At 43.2% G+C, this 15,447-nt stretch overlaps 1 protein-coding gene and 2 pseudogenes across 5 annotated transcripts in view; 1 reads left to right on the top strand and 2 right to left on the bottom strand.

Moving 5' to 3' along the window:
* LOC109688271 (uncharacterized) overlaps positions 1-15,447 on the top strand; it is a 123,457-nt gene that overhangs the window by 54,702 nt on the left and 53,308 nt on the right. For 3 of the 5 annotated variants that reach the window (XR_012441059.1, XR_002212600.2, XM_074053371.1), the window contains exons 1-2: positions 6,623-6,780; positions 13,991-14,119. The exons of the other annotated variants lie outside the window; for them this stretch is intronic. Coding sequence is in view for 1 of the 3 variants with exons in the window: in XM_074053371.1 (XP_073909472.1) it covers positions 14,086-14,119 (34 nt within the window). In the remaining 2 variants the exon portion in view is untranslated. Of the gene's footprint in view, positions 1-6,622; positions 6,781-13,990; positions 14,120-15,447 lie in introns of those variants that run through there. 5 annotated transcript variants of the gene reach the window in all.
* On the bottom strand, positions 9,003-9,612 carry LOC141416484 (MARCKS-related protein-like; annotated as a pseudogene).
* Positions 10,441-11,848, bottom strand: LOC141416483 (small ribosomal subunit protein eS27-like pseudogene; annotated as a pseudogene).

Here is a 15,447-nt window from a genome sequence, read left to right as displayed (position 1 = left end):
GCAAATATCTCATGAATAAAGTTTAAAAACGCCTCAATAACACCAAATTCTGTCACTCAATGTATAAATAGAATTATACACAATAACCCAGTAGGAGTCATTAAAAGTAAGTTACACAGATAGATTTAACAACTTGATATAATCCATCACCTCAACAGGCTAAAGCATAAAAGTTCTAAGATCAAACCAACAGATGCAGAGGAAACATAAGGTAACAAAGAAATATAAAAAGCATTCTGATTGAGAAGGAGAAATAAAACCATTCTTCATAGATGACACCTTTAACTGCATCGTGTTGCCTTCTCCCAGCATGAAAAGACAATCAATTCTGACCAGTGACCACTCTCTCAGACTCAGATGAAATTTTGGAACTGTACTGTCCTGTCTTTTTTTTTTTTTGCTATACTGGGATTTTGAACTCAGGGCCTCACACTTGCTGGCAGGCACTCTATCACTTGAGCCACTACACCAGCCCTGAATTTCAAATGGGGTTTTGTTGTGTTTATGCCTTGGCAGACGTGAACCACAACCCTTCTATTTATACTTCCCGCATAGCTGGGATGATAGACACATGCCACCATGCCCCAGGTTTTATTGATTGAGATAGGGTCTCATTGACTGGTTTTTTTGCACAGGCTGGCCTCAAAAGGAGATCCTACTGATCTCTATCTCCCGAGTAACTAGGATTACAGGTATGAGCCACCATAGCCAGCTAAGAGTGAAATTGAGAAATACATAGTATAGAAATCTACCATCAGAATGACCTATGATATATATATATATATACACATATATATATATATATGACCTATGATATGTATATATATATATATATGACTTTTTGAATTTAGGGCTTCATGCTTTCAAAGCAGGTACTCTATCACTTGAGCCACACTTCCAGTCCATTTTTCTCTTGTTATTTTGGAAATAGGGTCTTCAAAACTATCTGCCCAGGCTGGCCTTGAACCACTATTCTCCTGATCTCAGCATCGCAACTAGCTAGGATTACAGGCTGGAGTGAGCCACCCACGTCTGGTTATGAGCCAGCCTCTTCATAAGACATGTCTTGCTAGGATTCCACTACATGAGAGAATTTCAAAGGAAGATAAAAATACTTGTTTTAACTGACACCTTTGTTGTGTTTTTTACTTTTATAAGGTTTTAACCCTCGGTGTACTCTTAAGAGGTGTGATTAAAGATTTTTGTTCACCCTTTCTATTTGGGATATCTTACCACAACTTCTTTTTTTTTTTTTATTGGCAACACAAAGTTTGTTTGCTTTCTTTTGGTGGCACTGGAGTTTGGACTCAGGGCCTCACATTTGCTAGGCAAAGCACTCTTACTTCTTCAGCCACTCCACAAAGCCCTCTTTTTGTGATGGGTTTTTTAAGATAGGGTCTCATGAACTATTTACCCAGGCTGGCTTTGAATTGCCATTGTCCTGATCTGAGTATGAAAGATTACAGGCATGAGCCATTGAGTCTCTTGACAACCTCACTCTGCCTAAAATGGGAATCACATTACTAAGGTTTTATTTATTGATCATTTAGCTGGAAAATTGTTGGTTTTATGCATTGTTAGCATTTTTGGTAGGACTGGTGTTAGAACTATTTGCCTGGGCTGTCCTTAAACTTCAGTCCTCCTGATCTCAGCCTCCTAAGCAGCTGGGATTACAGGCATGAGACACAAGTGCCTGACAGTGAGTACTTATTTACAGTTAGATAGGAGTAAATAATTCTGGTGGTCTTTTGCATAATAGTGTGACTATAAAGAATGTTAATGTGTTATATATTTCAAAAAATCTAGAAGAAATTATTTTGAATGTTCCCCTAGCTACTGATGAGGCAGAGATCAGGAAGATCATGGCTCCAAGCCAGCCCAGGGCAAATAGTTCATAAAACACTATCTCAAAAATACCCATCACAAAAAAGGCCTGGTGGTAGAGTGCCTGCCTAGAAAGAATGAGGCCCTGAGTTCAAACCCTGGCATTGACAAGAAGAAAAGAATAACCCACAAAAAGCCCAGAAGCAAACAAATAAGCTTTGAACTTGTGAGCATTTGGTGATACTTTTTGTATCCAAACCATAGCATGCTCCAAATCAATTATCCATGCCTTATCATTTTTAAACATCCAGGATATCATGTGTATACTTCTTTGTCAAAAATCAAAGTATCCTAAGAAAAAAGATGAGCCCAAATCATCTATGTGGCTCTTGTGCCTGTTGCAGACCTGATTCTCAGTTTGTGTGTTGATGACAAGAAATATTCCTCTAGCATGGATGTCAGTGTTCTAAGTGTGTGCTCAATGCCCTGTCATCACACTTCATAACTCTTCGATGAGTGCTACCAGTGCACAGGCCTTTGTCTGCACATCAGAGTCTTGAATCACACAAGGGCTTCATGACGTGTAGTTATCCTTGAGCTCCAGGTTCCAGCTGAAGCAACTGAGGCTACATAACATTCATAATGTGCCAAGTTCACAACAGCTGGAGCTGGGACAAAATGCAGATGTTTACCTCCATTTAGGCACTTGATCCTTATACTGGGCTACCTCTGTCTCCTGGGAAATTTAAGTTTTCTTAATTTATCACATCTCTCCAAGAGTGTCTGTGCTGTAGAAGACCTTCTGCTCTCCAGTTCCCTCTGCCAGGGTGGCGACTTTCTTAGACATCTGTTTTTGGGATTCTGGGGTTTGAACTGAAGGCCTCACACTTTCTAGGCAAGTGCTCTCCCACTTGAGCCACTCCACCAGCCCTTAGACATCTTTCATGGGAACGATGGTTTCTTATGTCAACCAAGAATATGAGTGTCTTAGTCCATTTTTTGTTTCTATGGCAGAATACCTCACACTGGGTACTTAACCAACAATGTAATTTATTTCTTATGCAGATTTTTTTTGGCAATACTGGGGTTTGAACTGATGCCTGGTAGGCAGGCATGCTACCACTTCAGCCACTCCACCAGCCACTTCTTTTTAGGGTTCTTGAGGTTAGGAAGTCTAAGAGCATGACACCAAAATCTGATAGGGTCTTTTGTGCTGCATGATACATGGCAGAAAGGCAAGGAAGTATGGGTGAGATGGTAGGGGCAAGAGAAAACACTTATGATGATTCTAGTCTAGCAATAACTCACCAACTGCCATGTTAATAACATTCCATTAATGAGGGGAAGATCCTCATGACTTATTCACCTCTCAAAGTCTCACTTTCTTAACCCCACAGTTTGAATAGTGTTTCCTCAACATTGTGTGATGACTCTGAGGGCCAGACCCCCTTTTTCACAGACATATAGCTGGAAAGTGTCTTGAGTGGGTAGGCTTAAGGCCGGGGCTGAGCCAAGAGACTGTTTGAGCTTAATGGTGGGACTGTTTGTCCCACTCAAAGAGGGATTGACAGCGTTGAGCCTCTTGCTGAAAGCTATACGGGGGTGAGCAATCTCAGCATAGCTGGGAATCCAGATTTGGCAGAATCCAGTGACTCACAGAAAAGCCCTTAGCCCTTAGGTTGAAGGCCTTTAGGGAAAGGATAGTTTACAATTAGGTTAAGTCACTCTGGGCCTAGGGACCTAGTTTGTTTTTCAAGAACCAACCCAAGATATTTGACTTTACAGCTACATAACTGAGCTGGAAACCTTAAAGCCCTGATCAGCCAGGGAGTTTCATAGGGACCCTATGATCCTGGAAATAGTGGGGAAATAGTGGATCACAAAGAAGATCATCTATGTATTGGAGTAAAGTAACCCCCTTGTTAAATCTCGTGCCAGTGTCTAGCCAAAAATGTGAGGACTATCCAAAAACCCCTGGGGCAGGACTGTTCAAGTTAGTTGTCCTGCTGGTTTGGTGGGATCCTCAAAAGCAAAAGGCAGTTGGCTGTCAGGGTGGAGAGGTATGCAGAAGAAGGCATCCTTTAAATCCACAACACAGTAGTATTGGGCTTCAGGGGGAAACTGAGCCACGAGAGAATAAGGATTAGGGACCACAGGGTGCAGGGTCACTACAGCCTCATTGATGAGTCAGAAGTCCTCTACCAACCTCCATTTATTGAGACCATTTTGTACTGCCAGAATAGGGGAATTGTAGGGACTGGAGCACTCGACCAGGAGGCCCTGGACACTAAGTTGTGATGTCTTTTGTCTTTTTCTATCTTTTTAGTAAGGTCCCAATTACAGTATACAAAAATAGCTGTCTGTACCAGCTGGTCTAACATTTTGTGGCCCTTGGCCACCAGCTTTGAAGTTTTCTATGAATGCCTTAGACCAATTGTGTTAGGAATTTGTTTGTCTCTTAAGAGGACCTCCACGACTTGCGACTCAGGATCCACTGTGGTGTCTTTTTTTCTTTATTCATTTATTCATATGTGCATACATTGTTTGGGTCACTTCTCCCCTCTGCCCCCTGCCCCGTCCCTCTCCCCCCCACCCCCTTGCTTCCAGGCAGAATCCGTTCTTCCCTTTTCTCCAATTTTGTTGAAGACATAAGCAATAATAAGAAAGACTGAGATAAGGACAGCTATACAGAGACATTCCTAGCATTGGATCCATGCACAAGTGTATTACAACCCAAATTGATTCACCTCTACCAGACTGCTTCAGTACTTGGTCAGTGTGGTCACCTTCCCATATGGACCTCTATCATTTTAAGGTTACCGTATTAGCTCCTCTGCAGTGGGGACATCAAACACTTTCAAGTTTTGGGTTCCCTACCTTTCCCTATTCCTCCTGTATGTGCTCTGCCTTTAGTGTGTGACCCAAGTCCAACAGCATTACTGCCTTTGCCCTAGATCTAAAGTCTGCATATGAGGGAGAATATGTTTTTGGTCTTCTGAGTCTGGCTAACCTCGCTTAGGACGATGTTGTCCAGTTCCATCCATTTACTTGCAAATGATAATATTTCATTCTTCTTCATGGCTGAGTAAAATTCCATTGTGTATAAATATGTGATGTGTTTTGTAATGGCCTCTTTAAGATGCTATAAGAAGGCCATTGGAGATTCATCAGGTCCTCGTTCGACAGCAATAACCTGGGAGTGAAGCCCTCCACTTTCAGGAGAAACATCCCAATTGATAGAGGGAAGAAGGAAAGGGGCAGCCAGAACGTTCTGCCTTTGGCTACTCCACAGCAGGGTGACTCTCCAGTAGACAGAGTCTATGGGAGTGCTGGATGATCATGGTCACTTCCCAGGCAGACTGTCTCTGGTTAGTCACAACTGATACCAACCTTTCACCCAGGAGAGAAGAGGGTCCCTTCATGGGTTGCCAAGATGTCACGGGTGTGAGACATCACTGGGTAATAATCCATGGACTCACTAAAGGGTTCTTGCTCTCAGAGTACCCTCAAGAATGAGAGGCTGGAGCACTGGAGTTACAGGCAGGAAAGAAACCTTATTGATAGAGAAAGACTGAACAGAGACACACAGCACAGTCTGGAAACCGGGTGCCCCCTGAGTGCTGGAGTGGGGGTTTTATATATACAAGGCTTCCACCCTAACCTAAACAACAGCTTCCAGTGGAATCATATAGGTCCATTCTTGGCACACGTGGGCTTCCATTATCTCCTGGTCATCTGGCTGAGTAGTTCCTTCTCTGCTCTAAGGTCACAGCAGCTTCTACATTCCTAAGATGTCATGGAGCTGATTTGTTATGGGACTGCTACAAAACCAGACTCAGAAAGAGAATGTCGGACATTTCTTCTCATATGCATTATCTTCATCTTTCACATGAATGTACAAGGGGGCCTGTTTGGGGTGGAAAATATGAGGAAAGAGGCAAAGAAAGAGGAATTTGATGAGAGGGTGAATATGGAGGAGTGCATTATATGCATCCTTAAAAAGCACAATGAAACCCATTAATAATTTTAAAATGTGGGAAATAAGGGAGGGACGATAAGAAGGAGTAATAGACAGGATAAAAGTACATTATGTGCTTGTAGAGTAAAAGTGTAGCGAAACCTCCTTGAACAATAAATACATGTTAAAACTTAAGCTGAAAATCACATAATATGTACAGATTATATATGTTAACACAAAACAAAAGAGAGAAATAAAGAATCCAAGTTTGAACCTGAAGGTATTACTCAAGCAGTAGAGAGTGTGCCTAGCAAAGTGTGGATCCCTGAGTTGAAATCTTGATACCACCAAGAAAATTTAAGTACATAAATAAAAACCCATCCTAACTTAAGTAGAAAAGACAATGTATTGATCAGGACAACATGTAATTCGTTCCTCTATTGCTAAATTAATACCTGGTTAAATTATAATAGCACAAACTTTTTTTTCCAGGTAGGTACTTTACTACTTGATCCATGCCTACAGCCCCACAAACTTGGTAAAAATAGTGATTTCAGATGACAGCATAAGAGGTTACTGAGATGTGGTAAGAAGCAGTGTCTGTTCTGGAACGTCTGGACTGGTTCGGCTAAATGCAATTAGACCCAAGGCTTGGCCAGGTCGGATTAAGGGGAGGAAGCCTGGACTGGGCAGATCAGTGAGTGGAACCTGTCATTTGTGTTCCGCAGTCAGGGAGCCGACAGGTCTTCTGTCACTCAGGCTTGAATAGGGAGGGGCCTGGACCATCAGCCAATCAGGAACGCTGATCTGTGAGGCGCTGTCCAATGAGGAGCGCGGATATATGGAGACATCGCGGCGCAGAGCGGGACAGTCTTTACTCCGAGCCACCATGGTTGAGTCCGGCTTTCGTGGTGGCAGTTCCCAGGTGTCCCAGCTTCTTTGGTTCTGCGTTATTTGAGCACAGGAGCCTGGGGACGATGCTGTGAAGATGGGACATGGTGAGATTTAGGTCGGCGTCGTGCGGCAGCACCGCGGGAAGGCAGCAGAGGTGGCGGATGCGGCCTTCTGTGCAGCCCCGGGCTGAAGTCCACATCCGCCGCTGGATCCGCTTGGCCCTCGCTCCTGTGGGCCGCAGGGTGGGGCTGGGCCAGAACCGCGGCTGGCGTTGTCCCCTTTGGGATGCGAGCGGCCACCTCAGCCGCCCAGAGCCCTGTGCACAGCTCGGCCCTGCGTGTCCCCAGGGGCGCAGCGAGGGTGGTCACGGTGGCTCCCGCCTCGTGCGGGTCTCTGCTGGGGAGTTGGGAGCGTGTCCCCGGGTCTCTTCCTTATTGGTGCCCGGTTTTCTTGAATCTGCAGGGTTGGGGAAGCATGTGAATTCCAAGACCAGTCCCCAGGCCATGCTTGTGCCCACGGGCTTGAACCCCGATTCCCAAGTCTTCACCACATCCTCCACTGGCCAGGAAATGGTGGTCCCTGTACACCATGGCTGATGGACCCTCTGTGACAAGTTCTCACTGTTTCTAGATGCGATTTTAAAAAGGAAAAGCTGATGGCGGGAGAAGGGACAGTATTGGATGGGATGTGGCAACAGGGGTGCAGCAGCCCGTGTTGGGTCAGACACTGGTAGAAAGGATTTAGGGTGGCGATGGGGTTCCCCCATCAAGGATTATTAAAAGCAAGCCAAAGCTAGGGAGGACACCAGCTAGATGCATTTTGAACCAAGCCAGTGATTTCTGAGGCGGTTCCTACCTAAAATCACACCATTAATTACAGCATGAGGTCTGGGCCTCACGTTTGTGCAGGCTTTAGAACTGGCCCAAAAAGCCAAGGACAGTAGATTCACAAACTGGGTGACCGAATATGTCACGGAGAGGTTAAAACCAGGGCAGGGAAGGTTGTAAAACCTCGAGGTCACTGTCAGTTTACTGTCTGTCTCTAGAGAAGTTTTCAGCCAGTTTTGGTTTTGTTGGCCACAGCTGTTTCTGCTGATCCTACTTGTCACTGATAATTGTGTGGGTGGCAACTGCCTCTTCTTAGGGTCTTTGTCTAAGACCCTCTCATGTGGGAAGCCCTGGTTGTTAGGTCCCTCAGTTCTCCTAAGTTGAGGGTGAAGTGGCTGTTCTATCTAGGGAAGAGGAAACAGGATTCAAAGATAGTGTGTGTGGAGGGGGGCATGAGGGAGGAATCAATGTCAACTCCAGGATCAAGAAGGTTACTCCCTGAAGTCAGCCTGTCTTTAAGGGAAATGGTGTGCTGGCTCAGGCTTATGGTGGGCCACAGATTCCAGGTCTGGAGAAAGCAAGAAACTTAAGGAAAGTTGGCTTAATTGTTTGCATTTTTTAAATCAGTTTAGCCAACCATGTTTGCTTGTTTGTCTTTTTAGACAGTGCTGTCACTTTTGACCATTGACATGTTTGTTTGTTCCTTCTGAAATGCATATCATTTTCACAAATTTTTAAATCTTATTTGTGTTTTGTTCTGGATGTTGAATCTAGGGTAGTCTTTTTTTCCCAAGGGACAGCATTTATTCCTTTTTCAAATGTTATAGATAGAAGAGAATGGTTTTAGCAATTATTTTTTTTAAGTACATATCTAGTATTTGGCCATTAAGTTAGTTACAACAATGGGAGAAGAAAAGACAACAAGAAGTTGTTCACATTACAGATCTCCCTCCCCACCACAAAGCCTGTTGCTTGCTTACCAAGTCAGAAAAGAAACATAGTTGATTCACAAACTGGAGGTTTGAACTTGAGTAAGACACTTATAAAAACCTAGACAGGGACAGTGTCCTCCTCAGCCCATGTGTGACTAGGCACAGCACAAGAGACTGAAAAAACTCAACAGGGGAAGACTGGACACTCAGGGATTGGGAGTATAAGCACCCCACTTATGGCTCAGGGATTTGGGGAGAAGGATAAATAATACCTACTTGGAAAAGAATTGGAGAAGAAAACCAGCAATGGCAGTGTTGGGGACAAGGAAAGAGGCAGGGCCAGGAACAGGAGCATTTCTCATCACTAACCTAACCTGGGAAACTATAAGGGACCCTCTTCTACTGGCCTTAAGAGGAAGCCCAAGATGGCTGGTGGGAGAATCCACAGAGGGAAGAGAAGAGAGGGATGGTGGCTAGGAGGGGACAAGAAGCCCCTTCCTTTCTAGGAACAAAAAGGCAGTCTGGACACTAGGTCCAGGCAGTGACCTCACAAGGACATCACCATTTTTACAGCTTAGAGATCACCCACCTGCCCCCACCCCACTCACTGCTGACTGATGCAGAACCTCTCTCCAGCCCTGTGGGAGTGGATGGCTCTGCACCCTGGGGTCTGCCTCTTCTTCTGTGTCTCCTCCTTTGGAGGCAGCACTAGCCTCTGCTCCCTGCACCTGGGGTTCCTTCCTCTCAGAAGTATCCACAGCCTTCCCTTCCTGGGCAGTGTTCTTGTCGCTGCAGATGCTGATATCCCCCGGCTCCTTCTCTTCCTCTGTGGGGAGGAGACAGAAGAATCACCCCCGCCCTCCTTCCTATTTCTCTTGAAGGACAGGCTGCTCAATTTGAAAGGCTTCTTGAAGGAGAATTTCTTTTTCTTCTTAGAAATGTTCTTAGGGGGGACCTCCCCATTGGCCTCAGCACCTTAGCTTGGGGTTACAGGCTCAATGACATCACCAGTGTCCTCAGCTGCCCCATATGTTCCATTGAGTGGAGGTGACTCCCCTTTGCCCTTGGGAATAAGTGTCCATTGTTCTTCACCAGGCCATTGGCCTTTGCAGGGAAGTGCCTGCTTCCTCATCAGCAGTCTTGTGCCCTGGGAAGCACTGGAGCTCAGGCTGCTCATGATGGAGTTCTGGTGTGGGGGGGTGGACAACACCCAGTGCTATTCTGGTCTGGATACACAGGGGATATTTCAGAGGGTGTGTGTGGGGGTTGTCAGTACCTGATGGGGAGTGTGTTGGGAGGATACCAAAATGCACCTGGGCTCTGATGTATCCTGCTATTTGTCCAGACTGGCTTTGAATTCCAATCCTCCTGATCTCTGCCTCCCAAGTAGCTAGGATTACAGTCGAGAGTCACAAGCACCTTGTAATACCTATTATTTTTTGTTGTGATACCAGGTGAAGTTAATTTTCCAGGGTACAATGAAAGGTTCTCAACCATATTCAGTTTTATATAACTCACATTTCCTATTCAATTAAAGTTTTTTGTGGGGGTAGTTTAGTTTTATTTTATTTAGATTATTTTGTTGTTGTTGAACTCAGGTCCTCACACTTGCTAGGTAGGTACTCTCACCTATTGAACCACTATCCCAGTCCTTTTATGTGATGGGTTTTTCAAAATAGGGTTTCAGAAACTGTTTCCTCTGGTGTGGCTTCAAACTGCTATCCTCCTGGTGTCTGCCTCCTGAGTAGCTGGAATGACACATATAGCCATGGGCATGCTGGCCCAATTGAAGTTTAGATTCCTTTGAACATTGTGTCTGCATTTCTCACAAGTCTTTGTACTCAAGAGTGTTTTCTTCCCACCCACCCCAGAATCCAAACTAACCAAAACTAGACCACCTTTATGTACCATATAAAAATCAAACCTCGTTACGCTGTCTGGGAGAGTCACTAACTTTATAAGGCTTTCTGTGAGCAAACATAAATTCAGGAAGTTTTCTAGATCTTTAGTGTTGCTTCCTTCTACATGAACAGCATTCTGTGAGCCTGACCTTCTCCTTCTGTAAGCTGACAGCACACTGTGGAACAACCGGAACAAAAATGCACTGTTTGAACATGGCTGAAAACCTTGGCAAACTTTGTAGCAACCTGGACATTTTACATTGTTCCAAGATAGGAATTTGGGCTTTGAACTGATATTTTCTTTTTATGTTTTTGCTTTTCTACTTCCAAGGACAGATGAAATAAATCTCTAACCAAATGTATGGCAGTCCTTTTCAAGCCTAGCCAATCTGGATCACTCAAGTGACAGCCATCTCAAGCAAGCAGCACAGGTGCTTGCAGGTACTGGGGCTTGAACTCAGGGCACACATTAGTGAAAGCTTTCCCACAAGCCTGAGACACACAGAGTTTCTCTCCTGTGTGGAGTCTTCCATGTTTTTGAAGGGAATTGGAATAAGCAGAGGTTTTTCTACAATGCTTACATGCATAGGGTTTCTCTCAAGTGTGAATTCTTTCATGCATAAGAAGGGAACCAGAATGAGTAAAGGCTTTCCACATTGCTTGCATACATAGAGTTTCTCTCCATTGTGAAGTTGTTCATGTCTTTGGAAGGAACTGGAAGAAATGAAAACTGCTTATATTCCTGTAGTTTCTCTCTAGTATGCATCTTGTCCTGTATCTGACTGGAGCAGAGACATATAAAGGTGTCATCACAGTGTTTATTGTCACAGACTTTCTCTCCACCGAGAGTCTTGTCATGCATCTGAAGGCACTCAGAAGACCTGGAGACCTGCCCAGGTCATACAACTTCTTTCCACATTACTGACAATCATTTGATTTGTGTCACATGACAGGTCTGTGGGGGACCTGTGTGAATTTACTGAAAACAAATATGTGAATATTTGAAGCAAAAATTAATTCATACAAAGACGGGTACCAATCTATAATGCATTATCTATCTATAAAGTATTCCATTATAGATATGGAAGTACTTCAGACTCCAACATGCTTCCTGTGGTGTCTAGCATTGTGACTCAGAAACTGGCAACTTGTGTAAATGTGACATAGATATTCAGTGTTTGCAAGATACCCATGTGGGAGTCAGTATTACACTACCATACATAAATACCGCTGTTTAGAACATAGCTGTCCATGTGCAATGTTGCAGGGAAACCAGTTGGATCAAAACTTTTTGAGAAATACTGTGTGCGTGTGTGTAGTAGTTGTCAGGGTTTGAACTTATGACCTGTGGCTTTCCACACAGGCATCCTACAATGCCATCTGCCTATGTTCAAAAATTGTTACAGAGGACAAAACCATCACATCTTTAGATGAATCATTAACAAACAAAATCTTTTTTTAATCAATTCTTTTTTATTGGGATATATTCATTGTACCTGGGGGATTCACCATGACTATTACAAATGAATGTAAAAGTCACTGGACACTTCAGTCCTTTGAAAATCACATCAGCTGGAGGACAGGGACCAGATAACAATGGATGGAGTGCAACAACAATGGCCCCCACGAGTCACATTGAAGGACAGCACAAATGTTCAGTATTTGCCAAACAGGATTTGTTTGGCTCACTTGGACACCTACTTTCTGCAACCAAGTGGCTTCTCAAACTAATGCAATTGGTTTTGCAATGCAGTGCATCTTTCTGTCATTGTTACTGTGATGAGTAGAAACTGACTAAAATTAAGTACAATTTACCATCCAGTCCTTTTTCTGAAAATGACAACCTTTTAGTAGACTCCTGAGACCCAAAATACCCACATGGGAGAGGTGTTGGCAATAAAATTTTTTTCTGAGGGAAAATAAAATCATCATACTTTTATTCTGCCATGTTTTCTGAATCCTTTTCCCTGCCTGTGTATATTAATATAATATTTGGGGACTCATCTTAAATGTCCCTTTCTCAACAAGTGTCCTTATTCCTACTTCAGTTAGCTTTATTGCTTTCTTGAGGACTTCATTCATATGAAAGAAATTGTTCTAAATAGTGTCACCTTTAGTTTTATCAATTGTTACTCCTTAAATAATGATACTTCCTTTTGCACTGAGATTAGCTTTAATTTCCATGCAGCCTATTTGAGGTGTGGATTTATAAGGTTGTGCTGAGACTCCTGGTATTTACAAAGGTGACAGTCAGTTTAGAATGTTCCGTGTGTGCTCTCAATGAACATGTAGTGTGACAGGTTAGGGAAAAGAGAATCAAAACAATGTCCTCACCCATGACATGAGTGAATTCTGGAAGACGATTCAAATGAATAATTTAAATTGAACAACATAAGAGAATCTCAGTTGGATTGAAGAAAGGGAGAGTTACAATGCTTGACAGGATAGCTGCTGGGAAACAATGGCCCATCCCTTTAATCCTGGCTACACAGGAGACTGATATTGGGAGGCTTCTCCTTCCAAGCAGCTAGGCCGAATAGTTTAAGAGACCCCCCCCCAAGAATAGAACAGAATATTGCTGGCGCTAGTGGCTCATTCCTGTAATCCCAGCTACTCAGGAGACAGACATTAGGAAGATTGCTATTTGAAGCTGGCTTGGCAAAATAGTTCATGAGACCATGTCATGAAAAACCCTTCACAAAAAAAGCTGGTGGAGTGACTCAAGGTATAGGGCCTAAGTTCTAACTCCAGTACTGAAAACAAAAAATCACATATTGCTCATGGAAACTGTTTGGAAACACTGAGCTCCTCTTTCAGTCTAGCTGATGAGGTGCATGCCACCGAAGTTGCAGGCACCATTGTACTTTGTGTTCAAACACTTCTAAGAATACATAGTCTCAGTGTTGCAGGAGGGCTCGGACAGAGACAGGGCACCAAAGCTTTCAGAAAGCAAGTTTATTAAGCAAATTGGCAGAGACTCAGTAGACTCGAGTCCAAAGGCTAAGCCCCAAGAACAAAGGGGGCCTGCCTTATATACCACTTAGGGCAGGTTACAGAAATGGGGGTACAGCTTGTCCCATGCAGAATCACATCTCATTTCATTGGCTGCTCTAACCTCTGGGGCAGGTGACCCTTCTCTGGTCTCCATGTAAGTTTCCCCAACTCTTGTTTTTCTTTGTTTCACTGTAGCACTCATTAACTGTCATTGTCATTTATTATCTCCCTTCCCCCTCCCTGCCTTCCTGCCACATCAGGACAAGTGAGTTTTGTTTCTTTTTTTTTTTTTCCTTGTGGGAGTGTGGTTTCAACCCAGGGCGTTGCTCCACCAGCCCTAGTAATGTTAATTCTCTTGTGCAAGCTAGGTTGCAGTTCATCGTTATGACAGAAATTATAGACCCACATTTTAAAAGGAAATTGGGGTGATTCAGGAGCATTCAGTTTGTTCTGCTACTGTTGTTGTTTTCACAATTATTTTCAGACTAGCATTAAACATGCTGTATGACAGGGTGTGAGTTTACATGAGGAGCAAGAGTTTAATGCCCAAGACATGGAATGAACACTTTGAGAGCACAGCATCATGTGAACACTTGAAGTCTAGATTTTCAGTACTGTCAGTCTGACCTTCCTCTTTGAAATACACTTGTCATGTTTTAGGCATCTGTGACTTTTGAAGATATGTGTGTGTCAAGTTCACCAAGGCAGAGTGGGCTTTGCTGGATCCTTCACAACAGAAACTGTACAGGGATGTGATGGTAGAAACCTTCAGGAACCTGGCCTCTGTTGGTAAGGATGACTTCATTTCCTTAGTCAATGAGAGAACCAGTGTTTGCTGTCATCAGTGCTTTGGAATAATTTGGAATGTGGAAACCATAAATTCAGTGAATATACCAAGTGTTGGCTCATTATACCATAAGCCTACTTAGAATCTAGTATTTTTTCCATAGTAATATTATTCAGAATGTTTTATTTTTTTGTCTATTTTATTTAAAAAATAAACAGATGAAGATCAGACAATTGAAGAGGTGTACAAAAATTCCAGAAGAAAGCTAAGGTAATTTGTACTCACAAGAGAAAGCAAGTTAAACACTAAAGGAAAGGAATATGAAACATATTATGTGAAAGGGAGGTCTGTAGTAAGAAGGCAGAGGGTACATGAAGAGGGTAAAGCAGGGTATGGTTGATTTACGTTTTTTGGTGGGGGGGGTTGTTTTTTAACTCTGCCCTTAGCACTGGCAAGGCAAGCATTCTAACACTTGCAGCATCCCTCCAGTGTGTTTTGCTGTGGGTTTGTTGGAAATGGGATCTTGAGAAATATTTGCCCTGATGGACCTTGAACCTGGATCCTCTCAGTCTCACTCTCCCTAGTAGCTAGGATTACAGGAGTCAGCCACTGTCCCCACCATGTTTGATGTACTTTCTGTACATGCATTTATATGGAACATTGAAACTTGTTGAAGTTATTTTAAGGTGGGAATAGGGTAGGAGGAATAATGATGGAGGGGGTGAAACAAGCTGGGATATAATATATGTACATATGTAAATGTCACAATGAAATCTTGTGTATAAATAATATATAGCAATAAAAATGTTAAAAAGGAAAAAAGAATAAGAAATATCACTTAAGAATTAAAGAGGACTATAGGTGTGTCCCAAGTGATAGAGTTCTTGTGCTGCAGGGTGTGAAGTGCTGAGGTCCATCCCTAGTCCACAAAAAAGAAGAATAAAAAAGACTAAGGGTAAAATTGCATTTTTTCTCTGTGCTCAAGATTAAACTGTGGGCCTCCAGTTTGCTACACGGGTGCTCTACCAGTTGAGCCATTCCAAAAACACAGAGAAAAATTTTCCTAAAGAAAATGATGTAGTGGTCTGGTAGACTGGCTAAAGTGAAGTAATATACTGCTAACCCAGCCAGTGTGAGGGTTGCTTTTCAAGCAGCAGGCCTTGGGTTCAAACCTTATCCTCAACCAAAAATAAAACAGGAGGCAGGTACTGGTTTATAGGCTCACACCTATAATCATAGGTACTTGGGAGACATAAATCAGGAAGATCAAATTTGAAACCATCTTAGGGAAAATAATTCTTAAAACCCTAACTCAAAAACCTCTAACACA

This window comes from Castor canadensis, chromosome 14 (genome assembly GCF_047511655.1).
Source record: "Castor canadensis chromosome 14, mCasCan1.hap1v2, whole genome shotgun sequence".
Taxonomy (NCBI): Eukaryota; Metazoa; Chordata; class Mammalia; order Rodentia; family Castoridae; genus Castor; species Castor canadensis.
Note: the sequence above shows the minus strand (reverse complement) of the source record. Positions and strands in the feature narration are given on the sequence as shown.